Source organism: Galeopterus variegatus, unplaced genomic scaffold (assembly GCF_000696425.1).
Source record: "Galeopterus variegatus unplaced genomic scaffold, G_variegatus-3.0.2 Scaffold78, whole genome shotgun sequence".
Lineage (NCBI taxonomy): Eukaryota > Metazoa > Chordata > Mammalia > Dermoptera > Cynocephalidae > Galeopterus > Galeopterus variegatus.
Genome location: NW_007726189.1, coordinates 500,489 through 522,254, shown reverse-complemented (window position 1 = coordinate 522,254; position 21,766 = coordinate 500,489). Strand labels below are relative to the sequence as shown.

The window sequence follows — 21,766 nt, the reverse complement described above, 5'->3', positions numbered from 1 at the left end:
GCACTTAGTAAGAATGTCCATATACAACTGAGTTTATGATTAGCTATATGGGAAATAGTGACCTAAGTAGTGTTGACTTCAGTGGCCCCATTTGTCCCTCCATGTGTGTTCTTCTACGGTGCACCCTGTCAGAGTAGGAAAATCATTGGTACTAAATAGATGGACAATACCTTCTGTAAAATAGCAGTCTCTATGCAAGCTTTATCAAGAATTTGAATTTTAAGATTTTTTAACCTCTGATCGTAAAGTGGAAGTTGATTCTTGTGAAGGATTTCCAGCCAGGAGCAAGAGGCCTCAAGCCATGCTATTTTTATTTATTTATTTATTTATTTATTTTAAAAGATGACCCGTAAGGGGATCTTAACCCTTGACTTGGTGTTGTCAGCACCACGCTCACCCAATGAGCTAACCGGTCATCTCTATATGGTATCCGAACCTGGGGCCTTGGTGTTATCAGCACCGCACTCTCCCGAGTGAGCCATGGGCCGGCCCAAGCCATGCTATTTAGATCAGATGTTTGTTAAGTGCCCAGAGTGTACCCAGTACTAGGTAACAGGGTTACAGTTAAGGACAAAACACCCAGTCTGTCTTTATGGAGCTGCCTAACATTGCCTATGGCTACCATGATAGTAAACTTAATTTAATCTTTATGGCGTGCCTGTGTATAAGTGAGGTTGATGGAGAAGCAGCAGGGGCATCCTACTTAATAGGGAAAGATCATTTGCGTCAGGCTGCTAAAAGCTTATTTGTAGGAGATAGCTTGAGGCAGAAAAGCCATTTTTCTGAGACCTGGAGCCTTCTGTAGTGGATTGAATTATGTCCCCCCCCCCCAAACTCATTGAAGCTTGAATTTTGTCCCCCAAGTGCCATGTATTAGAAACTTAGCCCCCCTCGGGCCGGCCCGTGGCTCACTCGGTAGAGTGCGGTGCTGATAACACCAAGGCCCCAGGTTCGGATCCCACATAGGGATGGCCGGTTCGCTCACTGGCTGAGCGTGGTGCTGACAACACCAAGTCAAGGGTTAAGATCCCCTTACCGGTCAAAAAAAAAAAAAAAAAAAAAAAAAAGAAACTTAGCCCCCAGTGTGACTGTTAAGACGGTGGGAAATCCTATTATGGTTATTGAAAGGTGGAGCAGCCTCAGAAACTGTAAGCAATAAATTTTGTTTTCTTTATAAGTCACCCAGTTGCAGGTGTTTTGTTATAAGCAACATAGACAGACTAATACACCTACCTTTCTGCTAGGATCAGCTGCTCATCACACTCAACCTCCCCTATTCCTCTGTGCCATCTTTTCCTCAGGTTGGGCCTCTGCCTGCCTGCTCATCAGTCCTTTGTCTCCTAGATATACCTGTTGTTATCCCAGCAGTGAGTGAGATATTGTTCCATAAAAAATTATCCTATGAGTAAATGTTCAAATGGATATATTAGAAAGTAGAAGCAAGGGCCGGCCCGTGGCTCACTCGGGAGAGTGCGGTGCTGATAACACCAAGGCCACGGGTTCGGATCCCATATAGGGATGGCTGGGTAGCTCACTGGCTGAGCCTGGTGCTGACAACACCAAGTCAAGGGTTAAGATCCCCTTACCGGTCATTTTTTTTTTTTTTTTCGTGTCCGGCAACGGACCGCAACCCTCAGTGTCGCGCCCGTACCGGACCGGGACCGGCAACGGGATTGCAACCCTCCGTGCTGCGCCCGCCCCTCGCTCAGCCAGTGAGCGGGAACTGGTCTGTATGTGGGATCCGAACCCTCGGCGGGAGCGCCGCCGCGCTCCCAAGCGGCGCACTGTAGCAGTGCGCCACTGGGCCCGCCCCACCCGGCAACTTTTTAAAAAAAAAAAAAAAAAAAAAAAGTAGAAGCAAGAAAAGAATCATTCCTAGTTCCAGCTAGAAAAAGCAGCATTGTTAACATCTTGAAGTTTTCTTCCAAGATCTTCTTTCTTCATAATTTGAGTACAACATATCTCCTTTTAGTCCTATATCCATGTGATGTAGGATATATGTCCTCTGTCTATGTGATCAGTTTGTTCTCTGTGTAATGGAGTGAAAAACTTATTAGTTGTTTCAGAATAATCCTTCAGGAGACAACTTTGTTTATTTAGGGGAAAAAAAGTTTAAGTGGGAAAGGTGACTTCTCAAGGGCATAGTCTGGAGTGAGACCAGGACATAGGAAAGGTCAGCATGCATAGGATAACATGATGGTTCATCTTCGAAATAAGCCAGCAGAAACAACTCAGGCTGAGGTAAGGAGAAATAATACACTTCCCTCATGCCACTTAACTCCACCTCAGGCAGAGTAATCTCAGAAAGACTGGGGCAGTAATGAGTCTCCCACTGTCTTGGAGAAGGGGCGGTGAATCAGTTTTACTTGAATCTCAAAAGACAAGGTGATCTCAGCTGACATCTGGGTTACAGCGGATAGTAAACCCGCACCTATAAAATGTATCATTGCAGTCCTTTTCCCTAATGTAGATTTCACTGTACTGAAAGGCCTCAACTTCTGGAAGCAAAAGCAGCAAAATGGCCATTAGGTGTGAACAACAACCTTAGCTTGAACATATTTGTTAAAATTGTATTCTGATTCTTTCAGAACACCTATACTTTGTTGTTATTGTTCTTTTATTCTTTTTTTTTTTTCCTTTTTGTCTTTTTTCGTGTCCGACAACAGATCGCAACCCTCAGTGTCGCGCCCGTACCGGACCGGGACCGGCAATGGGATCGCAACCCTCGGTGTTGCTCCCACACCTCGCTCAGCCAGTGAGCGGGAACCGGTCTGTATGTGGGATCCGAACCCTCGGCGGGAGCGCCACCGCGCTCCCAAGCGGCGCACTGTAGCAGTGCGCCACCGGGCTGGCCCGTTCTTTTATTCTTTATTGAGAATTTCAAACATACAAAATTAGATAAAAAGACTTGTAACAACCAAGGTCAAGTGTTTGGTTCCTGGTACTGGCCAGCTGCCCCCCCAAAAGAAGAGTAAGCCCAGCGGTGACCACTGAGCCCTTGCAGGAAGTGCCCTGGGCTCCCCCAACCTGGGACAGTGGGAGGCCTCAGGCCTCGGCCACGCCCCCCCGACACCCACAGCCAGCCCAGCAGTGACCACTGAGCTAACAAGAAGGGCCCTGGGTTCCCGAGCCGGGATGGTGGGGGGCAAGGGCTTTTGCCACAACCCCTGACATCCGCACCTAGCCTGGCAACGACCAAGCCACTGCTGGAAGGCCCCTTGGCCTCCCCTGTGGGAATGATGGGGGTGCCACAGGCTTCAATACCACCCCTCCTCCCTCCCTCCATCCCATTTCCTTCCCCTTTCCCCTCTCCCTCACCCTCCCAAGTGCTCTGCAACAACATCCTAGAATGTAAAAATGTTAATAAAATTGCATTTTCTTTAAAAAAAAAAAAAGACTACAATGCACCTGCATGGCTCTATCATCCAGATTCAACAATCAGCAATTTGTAGTTGATATTGTTTCATTTAGATCCTAACCACCTGCTCTCTACCTTTTTTGGAAGTAAATCCCAGTCATAATATTTTTTTCTTAAATATTTAATTTTGTAACTCTACAAGATAAGGAATTCTTCAAAAATATAACCATAATAACTATCATACCTGCAAAACAAAAACAAAACCTAATGTTATCAAATATTCAGTTTGTTTAAATTTCCAATTGTTTCATAATTTTTTTCCCCACATTTTGTTTGGATTAAGATCCAAGTAAGGTTTGCAACTTATTCATACTAATTGTTGAAATATCTTTTAAGAGTCTTCTGTGGGACTCTTCATTTCTTTCATTCCTTTTTTTTTTTTTTTCTTGCATATTATCTGTTGAAGAACTGAGTTTTTTATACTTTAGATCTTCTCATGGTCTAGATTTTCTGATAACATCTTCGGGTTAGGGCTTAACATGTTTCTCTGTCTTTTGTATTTCCTATAAATCGATAGGTAGATCTTAAAGCTTCATCAGTGAGGTTTGATTATTTTGGATGAGACTATTTCATAGATCTCTTTTTAGGGCTTCTTGCTTCCCCCCCCCCCGAGAAAGTAATCCAAAAGAGCAAAATGGAAGCTACACTGTCTTGTATGACCTAAATGGAAGACACACACTGTCACTGCACAATACTGTGTTACACAGTCAGCCTTATTCGGTGTTGGAGGGGATTCACAAGGACATGCATGCCAGGAGGTAAGGCTAATTGGGAACCATCTTGGAGGCTGGCTTCCATAGTGTTCTTCCATTAAGAGGTACATAGTGTCTTTTTGTCTCTCTTTGTGATGTTAGCAACTATCAATGCGCAATGCCTATGTCCACTAATTGTTAGGTGTTGCAGAATTGTTATTTTCTCTTTTTCCTTTATTAGCTGAAATACTCCTAAAAGTAGAGATATAAGTATAGGAAGACAAGAGAAACTTGTCCCTCTCTATCATTTGGTTACTCAGTAGTTCAGTTTGTACAGAAAAGTCAGGATAAATGCTTGATTCTTCCTCTTTATTTGCTAGTTTTAAAAATAGTGTTGGTTTTCTAGCATCACCTGATGATAATTAGACTTAAAAAGAATGTCGTGAGCTCATGGATTTAAATATATTTGATGTATTTCAATTTCTTGCAGTCACTATCTTATTAACGTTTATACAATCATATAGGTAGGCTAAATAATGGCACCACAAGATGTTCATGTCCTAATCACCAAAAGCAGCAAAATGTTACCTTACATGGCAAAAAGGATTTTGCAGATATGATGAAATTAAGGATTTTGTGTTGAATTACCCTGGATTATCTATCCGGGTCCACTGTAATCACAGAGGTTCTTAAAAGCAGGAGGCAGGAGATCAGAGGAGAAGGAGATGGGATGATGGAAGCAGAGATTGGAGTGATGCACTTTGAAGGCAGAGAAATGCAAGAATTACAGCTTTAGAAGCTGAAAAAGGCAAGGAACAGATTTTCCTGGAGTCTCCAGAAGGAACCAGCTCTGCTGACACCTTGACGTCAGTCCAGTGAAACTGATTTCAAACTGCTGATCTCCAGAACTGTAAGAGAATAAATTTGTGTTGTTTTATGCCACTAAATTTGTGGCAATTTCTTACAGCAGCAATAGGAAACTATTAATACCCGTCTTTGGTCAGTGAAACCTTCTTCAAATTGGTTATCTAATATAAGTTGTTCCAGGCTCATCTCGTACATTTTCTGCCCCAGATCTGGAATCAACAATTTCTCCGAGAAATCCTAGTTCCTTTTAGTGGGAAATGGTATTTTGAGACCACTAGGAATATTCATGGGTTTTGACCTTTTTTTCATCTTTTAAATTTATTTTTAAATGATAGTGTAAAACATATAACATAGGGTCTGGCTTACTTTGTTAAAGTGTGGTGCTGACAACACTAAGGTCAAGGGTTTGAGGGTTGAATCCCCATACCAGCCAGCTACCAAAAACCCACATAAAACAACCAAAAAACCCCTCAAAAAACAGAACCCCAGAAATTTTATGAAATTTACCATCTTGACCAATTTCAAATGTACGGTTAAGTAGTGTTAACTATATTCACACTATTGCACAACAGATCTCTAGAACTTTTTATCTTGCAAAACTGAAACTATACCCAGTGAACAATTTCCCATTTCCCCCTCCTCCTATGGATTTTTGCTTTTTTAAAAATGGGAAAGTAGCACAGTTCTATAGTAAAACCTTTACCAACATATGATTATTTTCCTCTTAAGCGTTGCAGACTTTTAGGTCACAACTCCATGCCATTTGTAGTTACTAACTCTAAACTATATCCTATATAGGATTTCAAGTAGCAAAGCATCTCAAAGAATAGCTGTTTTTCTGAAATGGAGTGAGAGTTTTGAAATGAAATACATGCCACAACAAAATAATGATATTTTGTTATTAGGACGCAAACTATTCCCTGGAGCTGTAGTATTTTGTAGGTGAGTGCACAGTGCAGAATTACATGTAGTGTCCCCTTTCTGGGGTCTCATCTAGCACTGTTCTGTCCTGAACCTGTTACTGAGCAGAAATAGTTTACATGAGACTGTTCAGTTCAGATCTATAGCTTCAGCTCTCTGGGCCACGAGAAATTGTATTAAGAGCTTGTGGGAAAGAATAGCAATGCATATGGAAAAGGGGTCCCAGTCTGTTGAGACTTTAGAGGAGACCTACAGAACGGTTTTGTTATTACTGACTGGAAAATGTTTGTTTTGTTTTTAAAGCTCTGGTCACTTTCATTTGCATCAAGTGTTCAAAAAGAGTACATTCTAAATCACTTTCCTCTCCCCCCTTGCAGGAAGTTGCTCAAATATCAAACATGCACATAGAAAGAGGAAACAGTTGGATAGGAACTCAGAAATCATGTGACTGGTGACTAAGTTAAATCTTTTCTACTTACTGAAAGGGAAGAGTCTGATGATTAGTTACTGATCCTCCGTGCATTTTTAAAATTTTGGAGAAATTGAATCATGTTCCCATTTATGCTTTTTTCTACCCTGTTTTCTTTCATATTTACTGAACCTGGGAAGCAATATTGGATCTGCAACTCCTCCGAGTCAAGTGTTTCGTACACCTACTGTGGTAAGTAAAACAGCAACAACAAATCATTGTAGCACCAGCTCTTTTGAGGGTAAGTTTTCACAAGAACCGTACACTGCTGTCGTCGGAACACAGGAAATGTCCGCGAGTTCCAGCTGCTGCGGCTGCTACTGCTGCCAGCAGGAAAAGCAATGCTGGTAACTGCCTTGTGTGGACCTTCTCAAACCCTCACAGAGCTCACGAGTTTCTAAACTGTGTTGTGCTTGACCTACAAGTGCTTCTGTTCCCCGTGGTCAGCTGTCTCTACCTTGAGCCTGTTGTAAGTTTTTCCCAGGTTGAGTAGAACTGTCTACTCCTGAGCTTTTGCCTTAGCCAAAGATTTACTGGTTCTTCTAGGGAATGTAGAACAGTCCTAGCTGCTTCCTGGAATTGATTTCTGCCCCAGAAAACTGTAAAGTTTTTAGCACAGGGTCACATAAAAACTGATATTTATTACTTTTTTTTAAAAAAGCAGCCATACCTGCATGCTATCAACTGATTGTGTCACTGACACCCTCCCTCAACCACTCCTTAGCAAATGTCTGAAGGTCTGAAGGCTCAGCTGTTTTGATTTGGTACTTTCCACTGTGTTGCTCATTATGGGTTGGCTGCCTTTTTCTATCCATTAGCAATTTCAGGAAGGTTTAAAATGATGCTTCCCAAAATACTAGTTCTTTGAGATTCTTTTGGGAAAAAAGGACTTACGGCCCAATCATTTGGGGAAGATTTACAAATGTATTTTGATTTTGGAGAACTTTTGCAGTGAAGAAACCTGTTCAGAGCATGGTGTTGGTAACACCCAGGTCAAGGGTTGGGATCCTGGAAGTGGCCAGCTGCCAACAAAACAAAAGAAAAAACAAAACCTGTTTAACCACAACATTTTCAATTTGATTTGATTTGTTTTTTTGGGGTGTGTGTTGACTGTCCTGAGAAACATGTTTTGGCAGATGCTAACGTAAAGATACTTCTGGGGAATTAGGATGATTGCCAAGTGTGAGAACAAGACTTAGGTGTGTGACCAATCACATACTTGCCACCTTTCTCTGCCTTGTGGATTGTGCTGAATTCCCTCATAACTCACCTCTGAAATCTCTCCATTCTACAAGATTGGTTTACACCTCCCTTCCAGCAAGGCTCCCCAGTCCACCCAGCTTCTACTTCTCACTCCTTTGGCCCTTTGTACAACACATTGATTATGCCACTCTTCACATGGCCTTTCATATTAGTCCGTTTTGTGCTGCTATAACAGAAATACCTGAGACTGGGTAATTTACAAGGAAAAGAGGTTTATTTGGCTTACGATTCTGGGACAGCTGCATCTGGCACGGGCCTCAGGCTGCTTCTACTCATGGCAGAAAGTGGCAGGCGGCTGGTGGGTACAAGCAGATCACCTGGCGACAGGAAGCAAGAGAGAGAGAGGAGGTGCCAGGGTCCTATAAACAACAAGCTCTCGTGGGAACTAATAGAGCAAGAACTCACTCATTAATCGCCCCACAACCAGGGAGAGCATTATCCATTCATGAGAGATCTGCCCCCATGACTCAATCAGTTTGCAACACTGCCACATTGGGGATCAAATTTCCACATGAGTTTTGGTGGGGACAACACATCCAAACTCTACCACCTTTATTGATATAACATTTCACATTATTATTTAGCTTTTAATCTTTTAGTAATAGTCACTCCTTTTGATTTGGTTTTCTGAGGGAGGATCTTATCTCTTTCTCCCTAATACTGAGAAGTCCTGAGGTCCTTTCTTGTGGCTCCATTGACAAGGGACTGTGTACACATCTGCAGCAAGACTCTACTTGCTGCCATCCCCTCTGCCACATCATTCCCTCCCCACCTGAGGGTATCCATCCCAGCCGAGCCAAAAATGCATCTCCTGTGAGAAGCACTGATTCCTCTAGGTATTATTGTTAGGGTGTTGGTGAGAACAACAACCCCCAATTTAATTCTGACTGTGAGGATGATTTCCCTGGAAGAGAAGAGGTAAATTTCCATTTCGTCAAGCTACTGGATATAAACAGTGTCTTCATCCACTCAGGGTGCCATAACAAAATACCACAGACTCGGTGGCTTAAACAATGGAAATTTATTTTCTTAGAGTTCTGGAGGCTGGGAAGTCCAAGATCAAGGGACTGCATCTTGCAAGGGTCTTCTTTCAGCATCATCCACTGGCTGAACGGTAGAAAGGCAGAAAAGCACATGAGAGAGGGAGGGAAGCGGGTAGAACTCATCCTTTTATCAAAACCCACTCCTGCAATAACTAACCCTCACAACAAGAACATGAATTCATTTGTGAAGGCAGAGTCCTCATGACCTAATAACCTGTCAAAGGTAACTTCTTGAAGGTCCCATCTCTCAACCTTGTGGCATTGGGGATTAAGTTTCTAACAGGTGAATTTTGGGGAACACATTCAAAACATAGCAATATCTTATGACAGTGAAGTTCAATGACATACAAAAACTCTACACTTTACCCCACCTCACTTTATGTTATTATTGTCACAATTTACATCTATTCATATTGTCCATCTTTTAACATATTCTTTTTTTTTTTTTTTTTTAAAAGATGACCGGTAAGGGGATCTCAACCCTTGGCTTGGTGTTATCAGCACCGCACTCTACCGAGTGAGCCACGGGCCGGCCTTAACATATTCTTTTTTATATATACTTTTATTTATTTATTTATTACAAATATTCATGAGATACAAAGCTGATTGTCCCTTCTCCTGCCCATGATGTGGGGGCCAGATTCATACTGGGGGCATACCCATTACCAAAAATTACTTTTGTACCCTTTGTCCCCTCCCAATTGTCCCCCAGCCTCTCTCCCCTTACCCCTCTCCCCTCAACTCCAATCTGTAGCCCTAGGAATGTTCCCTCCCTCTGTTGGATCACGGCACTGCTGTGGTCTTTCTTTCCTGCCTTCCTTTCTCTCTTAGCTCCCACACATGAGTGAACACATGCGGTATTTATCCGTTTGTGCCTTGCTTGTTTCACTCAACATAAGTTTCTCCAAGTTCATCCATGTTGTTGTAAATGGGAGTATTTCATTCTTTTTTATGGCAGAGTAGTATTCCATAGTGTATATGTACCACAGTTTCCTTATGCAGTCATCTATTGATAGATATTTAGGTTGGTTCCATGTCTTGGCTATTGTAAACAGAGCTGTACTAAACATGGGAGTGCAGGTTTCTCTTCGACATGATGATTTCCATTCCTCTGGATATATACCCAGAAGAGGGATTGCTGGATCATATGGAAGATCTATCTGTAGTGGTTTGAGAAACCTTCAAATTGTTTTATAAGTGGTTGTACTAATTTACAGTCCCACTAACAGTGCAGTAGTGTTCCCTTCTCTCCACACCCTCGCCAGCATTTGTTATTCACTGTCTTTTTGACCATAGCCAGTCTAACTGGAGTGAGGTGGTATCTCAATGACTGTGGTAAGTAAAACAGCAACAACAAATCATTGTAGCACCAGCTCTTTTGAGGGTAAGTTTTCACAAGAACCGTACACTGCTGTCGTCGGAACACAGGAAATGTCCGCGAGTTCCAGCTGCTGCGGCTGCTACTGCTGCCAGCAGGAAAAGCAATGCTGGTAACTGCCTTGTGTGGACCTTCTCAAACCCTCACAGAGCGGGATCCGAACCCTCGGACGGGAGCGCCGCCGCGCTTCCCAAGCGGCGCACTATCCAGTGCGCCACCGGGCCGGCCCTTTTTGTGTCTTCTTTAATTTCTTTCATAAGTGGTTTGTAATTGTCATTGTAGAGGTCTTTCACCTCCTTGGTTAAATTGATCCCTAGGTATCCTATTTTTTTGGTGACAATTATAAATGTGCTTACTTTCTTTATTTCTCTTTCTGTGAATTCATTATTTGTGTGTATAAATGCTACTGATTTAGGGGCATCTATTTTGTATCCAGTAATGTTACTGAAGTTATTAACCAGCTCTAGGAATTTTTTGATAGAGTCTTTAGGTTTTTCTATAGATAGTATCATGTCATCTGCAAATAGGGAAAGTTTGAGTTCATCTTCTCCAATCTGGATTCCCTTTATTTCTTTCTCTTGCCTGATTACTCTAGCTAGTACCTCCAGTACTGTGTTGAATAGAAGTGGTGAGAGTGGACATCCTTGTCTTGTTCCTGTCCTTAAGGGGAAGGCCTTCAATTTTTCCCCATTCAGAGCAATACTGGCAGTGGGCTTGTCATAAATGGCTTTTACTGTGTTAAGATATTTTCCTTCTGTACTTAATTTGTTGAGAGTCTTTGTCATGAAGGAACGTTGAATTTTGTCAAATGCTTTTTCAGCATCTATTGAGATAATCATATGGTCTTTGTCCTTGAGCTTGTTGATGTGATGTATCACATTTATTGACTTTCATATGTTGAACCATCCTTGCATCCCTGGGATGAATCCCACTTGATCATACTGTATAAATTTTTAAATATGTTGCTGTATTCTAATTGCTAATATTTTGTTGAGGATTTTAGCATCTAGGTTCATCAAGGATATTGGCCTGTAATTTTCTTTTTTTGTTGTTTCTTTATCTGGTTTTGATATCAGAGTTATATTGGCTTCATAGAATGAGTTTGGGAGAGTAGGGTCTGTTTCAATTGTTTGGAACAGTTTCATGAGAATTGGTAGTAACTCCTCTTTAAAAGTTTGATAGAATTCAGCTGTGAAGCCATCTGGACGCAGACTTTTTTTTTGTTGGAAGATTGCTAATTACTGCTTCAATCTCCTTGCTTGTTGTTGGTCTGTTCAGGTCTCCTATCTCTTCTTGGTTGACTCTTGGTAATTTATATGTGTCTAGAAACTTATCCATATTTTCCAGATTTTCAAATTTGTTGTCATACAGTTGTTTATAATAGTCTCTAATGGTTCTTTGTATTTCTGTGGTGTCAGTTGTAATGTCTCCCTTTTCATTTCTGATTTTTGTTATTTGGGTCTTCTCTTCCCTTTTTTCTGTTAATCTAGCTAATGGTGTGTCTATTTTGTTCATTTTCTCAAAAAACCAACTTTTAGTTTCGTTGATTTTTCTATTTTTGGGGGTCTCTATTTCATTTAGTTCTGCTCTGATCTTAATTATTTCTTTCCATCTGCTGCCTTTAGGTTTGGATTGTTGTTGTTTTTCAAGTTCTTTGAGGCATAGCATTAGGTTGTTTATTTGGAGTCTTTCCATTTTTTTGATATCAGCATTTACTGTAATAAATTTGCCTGTTAGTACTGCTTTTGCAGTATCCCGGAGGTTTTGGTATGATGTATCTTTATTTTCATTAGTTTCTAGGAATTTTTTGATTTCCTGTTTAATTTGTTCTTGGACCCATAGGTCATTCAGGAGCCTATTATTTATTTTTCATGTATTTGTATAGCTTCTAGAATTTTGCTTATTGTTTATTTCCTGTTTTAGTCCATCATGGTCTGAAAAGATTGTTGGAATGATTTCAATTTGTTTTAAATTTGCTGAGACTAGATTTGTGACCTAATATGTGGTCTATCCTGGAGAATGTACCATGAGCTGATGAGAAGAAAGTATATTTTTTAGCTGTTGGGTGAAATGTTCTGTATATATCTGCCAATTCCAGTTGGTCTAGGTTATAGATTAAATCCTGTGTCTCTTTGTTGACTTGTTGCCTGGAAGTCCTGTCTCATACTGAGAGAGGGGTATTAGGTCCTATCTCCTTATTTAGGTCTAAGAGTGTTTGCTTAATATGCCTAGGTGCTCCAGTATTGGGTGCATACATGTTTATGATTGTTACGTCTTCTAGCTGGATAGTTCCCTTTATTATTATATAATAGCCTTCTTTGTCTTTTTAAAATGTTTTTTGGTTTAAAGTCTATTTTGTCTGATGTAAGAATAGCTACTCCTGCTCATTTTTGGCTTCCATTTGCATGGTATATCTTTTTCAATCCCTTCACTTTTAGTCTATGAGTATTTTTACAGGTGAGTTGGGTCTCTTGAAGACAGCATATACTTGGGTCTAGCTTTTTAATCCAGTCAATTAGTCTGTGTCTTTTGAATGGGGAGTTTAGTCCATTCACATTTAGAGTAGTTATTGAGAAGTGTTGTTTAATTCCTGTCATTTAATTGCTACTTGTTTAGGTGGTTTAAATATGTTTTGATTATTATTTCCCCTTTTATTTCTCTTCTTTAATGTGAGTTGGGAATTTAAGGCAGAATGATTTTGCTTCTTTTTCTTGCTGGAATTTTTGTTTTAACCATGGGTTTTGCTCTTTCTTGTGTATTCATGATGATGGTCACCATTATTCAGAATCCAGATGAATGACTCCCTTGAGAATTTCTTGCAGGGCTGGTCGTGTCGTGGTGAACTCCCACAACTTTTGTTTGTCTGAGAAATACACTATTTCTCCCTCATTTCTGAAGGAGAACCTTGCTGGGTAAACAATTCTTGGCTGGAAGTTTTTTCTTTTAGTATTTTGAATATATCGTTCCACTTTCTTCTGGCCTGTAGGGTTTTGGTTGAGAAGTCTGCTATTAGTTTGATGGGGGTTCCCCTATAAGTGACCTGATGCTTTTCTCTTGCTGCCTGTAGAATTCTCTCTTTGTCTTTGAGCTTTGCAAATTTAACTATAATATGTCTTGTGGAGGATCTTTTTGGGTTGAATCTGTTTGGGGACCTTTGAGCTTCCTGGATCTGAAGGTGAGTATCTTGCCCTACACCTGGGGAGTTTTCTGTTCCTATTTCCTTGAGTAGGTTTTCGATACCTTCTCCTTTCTCCCACCCTTCAGGAATACCCACAAATTGGATGTTAGAGCACTTGAGGTTGTCTGCAATTTCTCTTAGGTTTTCCTCATTATTTTTAATTCTTTTTTCCTTTTTTTGTCTGCCTCAGTTATTTCAAAAAGACCATCTTCAAGCTCTGAAATTCTTTCTTCTGCTTGCTCTACCCTGCTGCTCAAGCTCTCAGTTGTGTTTTTTATTTCATTGAGTGAGTCTTTCATTTCTAGGAGTTCTGTTACATTCTTTTTTATGGTATTAATCTCTTTGTAGATTTCCTTGTTCATAGTCTGGATGTTTTTCCTTTTTTCATTGTGTTCTCTAATGGAGTCTTCCTTTATTTCTTCAAGTTTTCTTAATACCATTGCTCGAAATTCTTTTTCAGACATTTCAAGGATTCCCTGTTCCATGGCGTCTGACTTTGGGGCATTACTGTATCCTTTTGGTGGTGTCATTTCTTCTTGATTGTTTGTACTTCTAGTGTTTTTTTCACTGATGCTTGGTCATTTGGTAGGGGGTCTGCTTCTTCTATTGCACTGAGGTTGGCTGTGGAGTGGCCTTGGTTGCTACTGTAGGGGGTGAATTGTTTTTGCTTGACAGTAGGTGTGGTGGTAGTTATGTTAAATCACCTTGGTTCCTGTTCGAGACTCTGTGGTCATAGAATGAGCCCCTAGCATGGGAGTTCTGCTGGGCCAAACTCGGTGGGTTGGATCCGTAGGCTGGTGCTCCTCCCTGGGTCTGAGGTGGAATGAAGGGCCGCATGAAGCTGTGTGGTTCCGCTGGCTGGTTTCAGTGGGCTCACCTGCATGGTGCTGGTTCAGGGTGTGGGGGTGGGTTCTGGAGCTCCCCCCCACCTGGGTTCAAGGTGGCAGGGTGAGGGAGCCATGTGGAGCTGCGGTTCTGCTGGCTGGTGCTGTTGCCAGCTGCTTCCTAACATATTATTTAGTTATACTTATTTTTGATACTTTTATGATTTAACTTTTATACTAGAATTAAAAGTGATTCACCAACCACCATTACAGTAATGCATTATTCTGTATTTGACTATATATTTACCTTTACCAATGAATTTTATACTTTTTTGTGCTATCATGTCATTGTTCAGTATCCTTTTGTTTCAACTTGAAGAACTTCCTTTAGCATTTCTAGTAAGGTAGTTCTGTGGTTTCAAACTTCCTCAGCTTTTGTTTGTCTGAAAAAGTTTTTCTCTCTCCTTCATTTTTTGAAGTTTTTTTCTTTCAGCACTTTGAGTATATCATCCCATTCCCTTTGGGTCTGCAAGGTTTCTGCTGAAAAAAATCCATTGGTAGTTTTATGGAATTCCTTTCTATGTGACAATTTGCTTTTCTCTTGTTTTCAAAATTCTCTCTTTGTTTTTGACTTGACAATTTGATCATAATATGGCTTGCCATGGATATTTTTTAGTTTATTTTATTTGATGTCCTTTGGGCTTCTTGGATTTGGATTTCTATTTTCTTTCCCAGATTTTTAAAGTTTTCAGTCATTATTTCTTTGAATAAGTTTTCTTGTTCTTTATTTTACTCTTCTACTTCTGGAACTCTCATAATGTGTATATGGGTCTGCTTGATGGTGTCCCATAACTGTGTTAAGCTTTCTTCACTCCTTTCTTTTTTTGTTTTTCATTTTTGCTCCTCTGATTGAATTATTTTTCAGTGGCTTATCTCTGAATTTGCTGGTTCTTTTTTCTTTTTGATCTAGTCTGCTGCTGAACCCCTGTGGTGAATTTTTCATTTCAGTTATTGTTTTCTTCAGCTCCATGATTTCTGTTTGGCACTTTTTAATATTTTCTCTCTCTTTGTTGAAATTCTCACTTTATTCATGCATTGTTCTTTGATCTTAGTGAACATCTTTATGAGAGTTATTTTTATTTTATTTTATTTCTTTGCACAGTGATGGGGACTGACAGAGTTATTTTTAAATCTCTGTCATGTAAATATATAACTTCATTTCCTTAGGACAGCTATAGTGATTTATCTTATTCCTCTGTTTGGAATATCTTTGCCTGATTCTTCATTTTCCTTGACTCTCTGTTTTGCTGAATATTAGACAAAGCAGGCACCTCTTCCATTCTTCACAAATGGCCTCAAACAGAACACCCTCACCAATCATCCTGGTCAGAGATTCTGGGGGCCTCTACCAACTCTTTTCCTCCCCAGGGAGAAGGAGACAGCTGTAGTTTTTCTTTACTCACTCTGTGATGAGCTGGGGGTAGGGTAGGGGAGGAAGTTATGGCATCCACCAGCCTAAGCTGCTATCTCTGTTCTCTCCCAGGCAGCTAGACTGTGTCAGACCCATCAAAGCTCTAGGACTGGTGAGAAAGTACTTGTTCTTTGGGAATCCCCAGAGAAGTTGGAGTATTGTGTGCATGAATCAACTCTTATCCTTCCCAGGGGAAAGTTGAGAGCTGGGATTTTTCATCTGCTTACTCCATGCTGAGCAGAGGGGAGGGTCAATGATGCCTACCAGCCAAAGCTACTGTCTTTGTTCTCCCCTGGGTGGCTAGACTGTGCCAGACATATCAAAGCTCCAAGACTGGCAAAACAGAAACCAGTTTTCTGGGGAGCCCCTGTGGAAAATTTGGGCTGCTAAACATGTGAACCAACTTCTTCCCTTTTTGGGTAAAACTGGAACCTAGGAGGTCTCTTCCTGATTGTATAGCCCTGCACCAGGGTAAGAGTCTCAAGAGAGAGGGTGTCCCAGGTCTCCTTACTGGCTTTGGTGAATCTGGTTTTATGTTTTCCTGGGGTACAATAGTCTTTCCATTAGTTTGATTTCTTACAAAGGAAAATTGTCTGTGAATTGTTGTGCTTCTGGGGACAAGGAGAGTCCAGTGCTTCCTACTCTGCCATGTTGCTGATGTCATTCCTCTGGGGAGATACTTTTAGCCACCCTGAATTTTTATCATTATATAATTTTAATGTGAAAGGCATCTTTTACAGTATGATATTCAGAATACTATACTTATTGGAAATGATTTATAATAAATTTATTGACATTATCTTTATTCCATTTAGATAAAACAGAATATCCTATTTCAATTAACCTTGAACCATGTATAACATTGACGGGAACCAGAGGATTTTTACATATTTTCTTCATTCCAAGTAAGTTCAAATTTTTGTTTTTAGATCAATTTAAGGGTTCAAGAAATATCAATGATAATTGATAGTGTTTCAAATATACTTGTATTAGTTATCTATTACTATGTAACAAATGACCACAGTCTTAGTGGCTTAACGCAGCACACATTTATTATTCTCATAGTCTCTGTAAGTCAGTAGTCTGGGCATGGCTTACTGTGTCTGTTTCAGGGTCTTCCACAAGGTTACAATCAATTTGTTGACCAGGATTGGGGTCTTTTCTGAAGACTCAACTAGGAAAGGACCTGCTTTTAAGCTCATGTGGTTGCTGGCAGTATTCGGTTCCCTGCTTGCTGTTGGCCACCCCTCTGTTCTTGCCACATGGGCTTTTCAACATAGCTGCTTGCTTCTTCAATGTCAGCAAGGGAAACAGTCAGCTAACGAAATGAAGTCACTATCTTATGTATCCTAATTATAGAAGTGATGCTCTACCACCTTTTCTGTATTCTATTGATTAGAAATAAGCCACTAGGACAGCCCACATCGTGGGGAGCTACATAAAAACATTGGGGTAGAAACTGAAATAACTTGAGAATTCTAACAGTTTAACAGGTATTTTCTTTGTCAACCATTGGCTACTCAGCTGATAAGTAACTAACACTGGGTTTTCACTAGTCAAAGGTCTGTGTATGAGCAAGCCAGGATTTTTTCCCCCCTAAATATGACCTTTCTGAAGAAAAATATGGTGATGATGAGATGAAAGAAGGCAATGTGTTTTGTTTTGTTTTATACTTTTTTTTTATCCCTCTATAACCTTGCTTGTTGTCAGCTTAGTAAAAACTAATGCAGGTGATGGTGACAGTGCTGGGCTGGATCCGAGTGAAAACACTAAACTTTCATTTTCTCCTATCAGTCAGCCAACATTGCTTGTTGCCTATAAGCTCTGGAATCCCAGGAAACTTCAGTTCTAATACTTATCATCATCATGATCATTTACATCCTAGCTTAGATTTGGAGCTTGTTTTATACTTTACAAAGTACTTTCACATAAGTAAGCTTAAAGAAACATTTCTTCTCTGATTGTAGTTCACTAGCTTACTAGAAAAAAGAAAAAAGTTAGCTGAGAACCCAGGAATGATAGACAACAAACTTGTGTTTTAATTTTCCTGAATCTAATTATTTAATGTGTATTTTGACACTTCATCTGCGTTCATTTATTTATTAAAAATACTTAGCAAATGCATAATATATTTCAAGCATTGTACTAGACACTGTGAATTCATTGATAAGATATTCTCTTGATATTTAAGAATCTGTCAGTGAAATAGGAAAGACAGATCTGCAGATAATACAGTGTGATAAATGAAATGATAGCAGTAGGCTAACTGTTTGCTCTATCTCCCTGGCCGAGGGTAAAAGAAGTAACCTAAAATTTTGCCTGGCTAATTTCTTCTTTTTTTCCCATGTTCTGTTTTCTGGTCTTTTGGTAAGCTTCACCCCCAGATATTTACCATAAGTGATGAATTACATAATGAATGATTTCACTTTCAAGTGAATCCCTCGCAGGATGAATCCTTCCAAGCCCACAAAATAAGACAATGTGGCATCACTTAGGGTTCTCTGAAAAACAAATACCAAGAAGGAATTAGACATGCTAGAGATTTATTGAGGGACATGCTTGTGAACAATAAAGGGGAGAAGAAGCCAGAGTAGGCAAGGAGAGGACTCAGATTGGGGTGCAGTTCTGATATCTTTGAAAAGGGAGAGGGAAGGAAGGAGAATTAGGTAGGATGATCGTCAGACCAGAATATATTCCTGAAACATTCTTGGCCAGGTCAATGGGAGCCCCATAGCAAAGATTGCCTTTCACAAGGGTCCCTTGACAGGCAGGCATAGCCTGGCTCTAGGTCCTTGTGGTGCTCAGTCCTTGCAGGAGCAGCCTGTGGGAGTGTGGCCTCTGGATGAGTACTGAGATGTATGTGAAGGTACGGCAGCTACAGGCTGTCTGCCAACTACCCTCCTCACAGAAGTATCTTTTGAAGGGAAGTTTAAGTGGTATACCTCCATGGCCAGTAAAAATAATCACTCACTAAATATGATATTTATATAACAAATTATATTAATTCATTAACAAAAAAATTATTCTGTCATATTTTGTATAGTGCTTTGCAATTATGACCTGAGTGTCCATTAAATATACTTCTTATAATGTTGGTATAAAGTGTTCATAAAAATCAACCTTATTTTTATGGCCTTATTTCTATATAAATTCAGTAAGAGCTATAAGTACATCCTTGAGCCAAAAATAGGTTGGGAATGGAAATTATGTGTTTTGAGACTTTATAGACTTGCTAGTAAATTATTTGTATACTGTGAACTGGTTGACAAATAAATAAACCTGGATCATAAGCCTCCCTTAAGGTTATTTTTGGAAATTCCTGGAGTTGTATTAGGTGAGCTCAAAAATAGTCTTCTTTGTTACCACATGACAGCCACCATGTTTCCCCTCTCTGAGTCCAGCACCCACATTAATAGCCCTGACCTGCTGAGCCACAAAAGTGTTACCTCACTATTACCATTGTTTGCGTGCCTAATATGACCACTGTGGTGTCCAAGGCCAAGGAGCTTTTCAAGATGTAAACTATTGAGTTGTCAAAGCAGGACTTCCTTTCTCGGAGTCATTGAGGACAGTAAACATGCTGTGTTTCATGAAGAAGTGGAAGGTCTTTTGTCCTGCATTGTCATTGAACACCATGACAGTGCTATCTTGTGCCCCTGTGTTTCTAGAAATTCCTTGTGAAAACAGCTCTTCAACTTCTACAGATAGCCTTGCTTTTGGAGAGGTTCAGCCTCAATTCCATGGAGTAGGCCATGGGACCGTTGTTTGAAACAGATCCTGTGATGTTTTTCTTTGTACCCCACCCTCAAAGTAGAGAAGTGGAGACAAATTAGGAAGTGTGGGGTACTTCAGGCTCAGAGTATAAGCGTCTGCATTAAGGCAGTGGTAATGGGGATGAAAGAAAGGCTAGTGAGATTTACTTGGGCTGGGAATCCCAGTGCCAATTTGGTGATGAAAAAGAGGAAATCACTTTTGGGTCTTTTTGGTCAGGTAACCGAGGGATATATGGGATAAGTGCTCAGGAGAAAGGTCGAGACTAAAGATGATTTGCGAATTATTACCTTATATGGTACTTAAAGCCAGGAAGAGTGCATGGAATAAAAATTGAGAACTGAGGATGGGACCCTAAGAAAGAGAAGACAATTAAACAGACTGAGGAGAAGGAGTCAGAGAGGTTGGAGGGCAACCAGAAGAGAGTGAGAGGGTTTAGAGGAAGGGGTTCCTCTGTGCTGAAGTTCTATGACACATAGCCAAGTTCAAGTTAAAGACAGAAAAATTGTCTTTTGACCATGGCTGCAATGAGTCATGTGACCTTACTGGGAAACATTTTCAATGAGATAGTGGTTACAAAATTGTTTTCATTTTTAAAAAAATTGCACATCTTTAACATTTGGGCCAAGTGAATAACTCGGAAGAGTTGAACAAAATGTGATTACTGGAATTTTCCATGTTTATTGGAAATAGGGAGATCATAAGGAATTAAATAATAGCCAGACATTTAATTTCTAATCAAAAGATTCAATTTTATTCTCCAAGAAATCTTTTATCAAAACTCCTAAGAAGCTGACTGTCCTCACTTCCTTTCCTTTCTTTTGAATTTTCTAGCAGAACTGTGACTAGAACTGGAAATTTTATGTCTTCATTTGATAATTTTCTCAATCAAGTTAGAAAGGTTCCTCTATTTTTAGGCATAACATACATAGTTCTTTCTCTGGAACATTTTATTTGATATGATCTACTAGTTGCTCTCTCAGAAGTTCAGTTTTCTCACCTGCAGAATAAGTACAATAACATCCTCCTTGTAAATAGTTGTGATGATGAAATAAAATGGTATAGAAAAAGCAAAGGGAATATTTTAAATGTACAATAAATATTAATTATTATGTATGGAAGAATCTCTTATTTGAGGGGCTAATGGGATTTTTGTTTTTTAAGGAACAGACATAAAAAAATTATATTTTAATTTGTATATATCTGTCAACTCCGTGGATTTTCCAAAGCGTAAGGAAGTAATTTGCCGAGGATCTGATGATGTTTATTCTTTTTGCGGAAATCTGAAGGGAGGTAAGCATTCAGTTCATATTGCTTTTAGAATAGGAATTAATTCTTTATAAGAGCATTATAAAAATTAAATACATTGAATTGCTGCTGTAGAACCCATGTCAATTTTTTTTTACAGATGCATTTTAATGTCTATATTTTCCTTTTATTTTTTTGAAAAGATGACCGGTAAGGGGATCTTAACCCTTGACTTGGTGTTGTCAGTATCATGCTCTCCCAAGTGAGCTAACCGGCCCTCCCTATATAGGGATCTGAACCCGCAGCCTTGGTGATATCAGCACCACAGTCTCCCAAGTGAGCCACAGGCCAGCCCTTATATTTCACTTTAAATGGTTTAACAAACTAGAAATTATTGCAGCAACTTTCTGCCAATCCGTTAAGATGTTTGTTATCCAGTAAACTAATTTGTGAGTCTTTAATCTATTTTAATATACAGTTGGAAAAATGCAGTTGTCTATATACCGAAATAAAATTGCAGGATCATAGAGTAGATGAACTAAAAAAAAATTAAATACATTGAAAATGTGAAGTTTCTTTTCTTTTTTTTTTTTTGTCCTTTTTGAGACCGGCTGCACTGTGCTCAGCCAGTGAGCGCACCGGCCATCCCTATATAGGATCCGAACCTGTGGCGGGAGTGCTGCTGCGCTCCCAGTGCCACACTCTCCCAAGTGCGCTACGGGCCCATCCCTGAAGTTGCTTTTCTGATAATAATGCTTTATTTCCATCTAAAGTTTTTACTTTTAGCAGCTTAAACAACCTTTTACAGTTATATTCCTAAATTGTTATTAAGATAATACATATGAATGCTTTGAAGGAATATAAAAATTTTTACTTTGTTCAGATGAATATTTTACATTTATCCTTGGTTATGGATCTCTTTTTCTAAACATTACATTTATTATTTTTCATAGCAACTCATTAGATTTTTCTATGAGCTACATTGTTATTTTATTTTTTATTTTTTTTTATATTTTACTTTATTTTATTTTGTCAGTATACAATGTGGTTGGTTATTGTGGCCTTTACCGAAACCTCCCTCCCCCCTCTCTATCCCCCCTCCCTCCCAACAATGTCCTTTCTATGGCTTGTCTTATCAACTTCAAGGAATTGTAATTGTTATGTCTTCCCCCCCCCCCCCCCGGGTGGTTTTTTTTTTTTTTTTTTTTTTTTTTTTTTTTTTT

The 21,766-nt window shown here is 39.8% G+C and overlaps 1 protein-coding gene across 1 annotated transcript in view; it reads left to right on the top strand.

The window, feature by feature from the left end:
* Positions 1 to 6,447: 6,447 nt before the first annotated feature.
* The window catches only part of LY96 (lymphocyte antigen 96), a 24,813-nt gene continuing 9,494 nt past the window's right edge, over positions 6,448 to 21,766 (top strand). Inside the window, exons 1-3 of the mRNA XM_008578873.1 lie at positions 6,448 to 6,559; positions 16,340 to 16,429; positions 20,460 to 20,588. Of these exons, the coding sequence (XP_008577095.1) occupies positions 6,448 to 6,559; positions 16,340 to 16,429; positions 20,460 to 20,588 (331 nt within the window). The remainder of the gene's footprint in view (positions 6,560 to 16,339; positions 16,430 to 20,459; positions 20,589 to 21,766) is intronic.